This window comes from Bombina bombina, chromosome 3 (genome assembly GCF_027579735.1).
Source record: "Bombina bombina isolate aBomBom1 chromosome 3, aBomBom1.pri, whole genome shotgun sequence".
Lineage (NCBI taxonomy): Eukaryota > Metazoa > Chordata > Amphibia > Anura > Bombinatoridae > Bombina > Bombina bombina.
The window spans coordinates 75,809,521-75,811,400 of record NC_069501.1 but is presented as its reverse complement, the minus strand read 5'-3'; the positions used below and the strand labels follow the sequence as shown (position 1 = coordinate 75,811,400).

At 27.4% G+C, this 1,880-nt stretch overlaps 1 protein-coding gene across 1 annotated transcript in view; it reads right to left on the bottom strand.

Moving 5' to 3' along the window:
- Positions 1-1,399: 1,399 nt before the first annotated feature.
- Positions 1,400-1,880, bottom strand: part of LOC128652213 (P2X purinoceptor 7-like) — a 2,301-nt gene continuing 1,820 nt past the window's right edge. The window contains exon 3 of the mRNA XM_053705149.1: positions 1,400-1,592. Within this exon, the coding sequence (XP_053561124.1) occupies positions 1,400-1,592 (193 nt within the window). The remainder of the gene's footprint in view (positions 1,593-1,880) is intronic.

Below are 1,880 nucleotides of genomic sequence, written 5' to 3'. Positions count from 1 at the left end.
TGATCTCTCTCTCTTTTGCTCTATCTCTCTCTCTTGCTCTCTCTCTCTCTTTTGCTCTATCCCTCTCTATTTCTTTCTCTCTATTTCTTTCTTTCTCTCTATTTATTTCTCTCTATTTCTTTCTATCTCTCTCTCTCACTTTCTATTTGTCTCTCTCGCTCTCTCTCTCTTTTGCCGCTCTATCTCTCTTTTGCTCTCACTCTCTCTATTTCTCTCTCTCTCTCTATTTCTCTATCTTTAGCTCTCTCTCTTTATCTATCTTTCGTTCTTTTTCTCTCTCTCTCTCTATTTTGATCTCTTTTTCACTCTCTTTCGCTCTGTTACTCTCTCTCTCTCTCTCGATCTCTCTCTCTTTCTCTCGATCTCTCTCTCTCAAACCCTCTCTCTCTCTTTCGCTCTATCTCTCTCTATTTATGTCTCTCTCTCTATTTATTTCTCTCTCTATTTATTTCTCTCTATCTATTTATTTCTATATCTCTATTTCTTTCTCTCTATTTCTTTCTGTCTCTCTCTATCTCTCTCTCTCTCTCTTTCGCTCTGTCTCTCGTTCACTCTCACTCTCTCTCTTTCACTCTCTCTCTCTCTCTTTCGCTCTCTCTCTTTCACTCTCACTCTCTTTCACTCTCACTCTCTCTCTTTCACTCTCTCTCATATATATATATATATATATATATATATATATATATATATATAGAGAGAGAGAGAGAGAGAGAGAGAGAGAGAGAAAGAGACATTTACAATTTTAAAAAGATATAATTTTATAAAGATAAATTTGTACATAATATAAGATAATTGACATAATTTACAATATTGAAATTCATTTCACGTATATCTAAACATTTTTTTTTTTTAATATATTTTTCAAAATACTCAATTGAATACGTAGTCATGAACTAACATATAAGTGTATTCAATCATTAGTATATAAAATAAAAAATTATAAGCTCAATATCTCAATTATTATTAAAAAAAAAAATTATTTTAAGATTGTAGTAAATAGTATTGAGTTTGTGAACTATACAACATGATTTATATATTTTATTATTAAAAAATTAAAAAAATGTCTCATATATATATATATATATATATATATATATATATATATATATATATATATATATATATATATATATCTAAATATATATATATATATATATATAATTTTTTAGTCTTAAATTTAAAATTAAAAACTTATTTAAAAATAAAATAATAGAATTCATATATCCAAGAATCATAGACATAAAAAATTACACAAATTTATATTCAAATTTTAAATATTTTTAATCAAGTTTTTTAAAAATTAAAAATTTTTAAACATATCAACTTTAGTGAATTCCTGAAAACAAAAATATAAATAATATGATAGAAATAGAATTTTTAAATATAAATTTTTGATAAACTAATCTAATATCATCTCTGTTGCTGGTCCGTCATCCTCAGGGTAATGGAAACCAACATAAATATTATCCGGAGCTGGGAAACGTCGTTGAATACTATTGACTACACACGATGGTATAGGTTTCCTATTTCTTGGACCCATTTCGCCATTTATCCATGTTGAAAAGGCTCTATATGACAGTTTACGATATGCTCTATTTCAAAAAAGAGAAGTTAAAAATTAGCTGTTATAAAAATAAAAATGAATATATATATAAATTTATCAAGTTGATAAAATTGAGTTCAGCAGCGTGTAGTTACATGGGATCCAGCTCTGATTGTCTAAGATGCCATTGTGTTAAAATAACTTAAATAAGTCTGCTGTTTGCACATTTTTCATAGGCTTACCGACAAAGTAATCACAGATGTAAAGAGTATATTAACATTATTGTGCAGGTAATGCAAAAAAGGTGCTATTGTAATTGCGGGAATATTTATCTTTT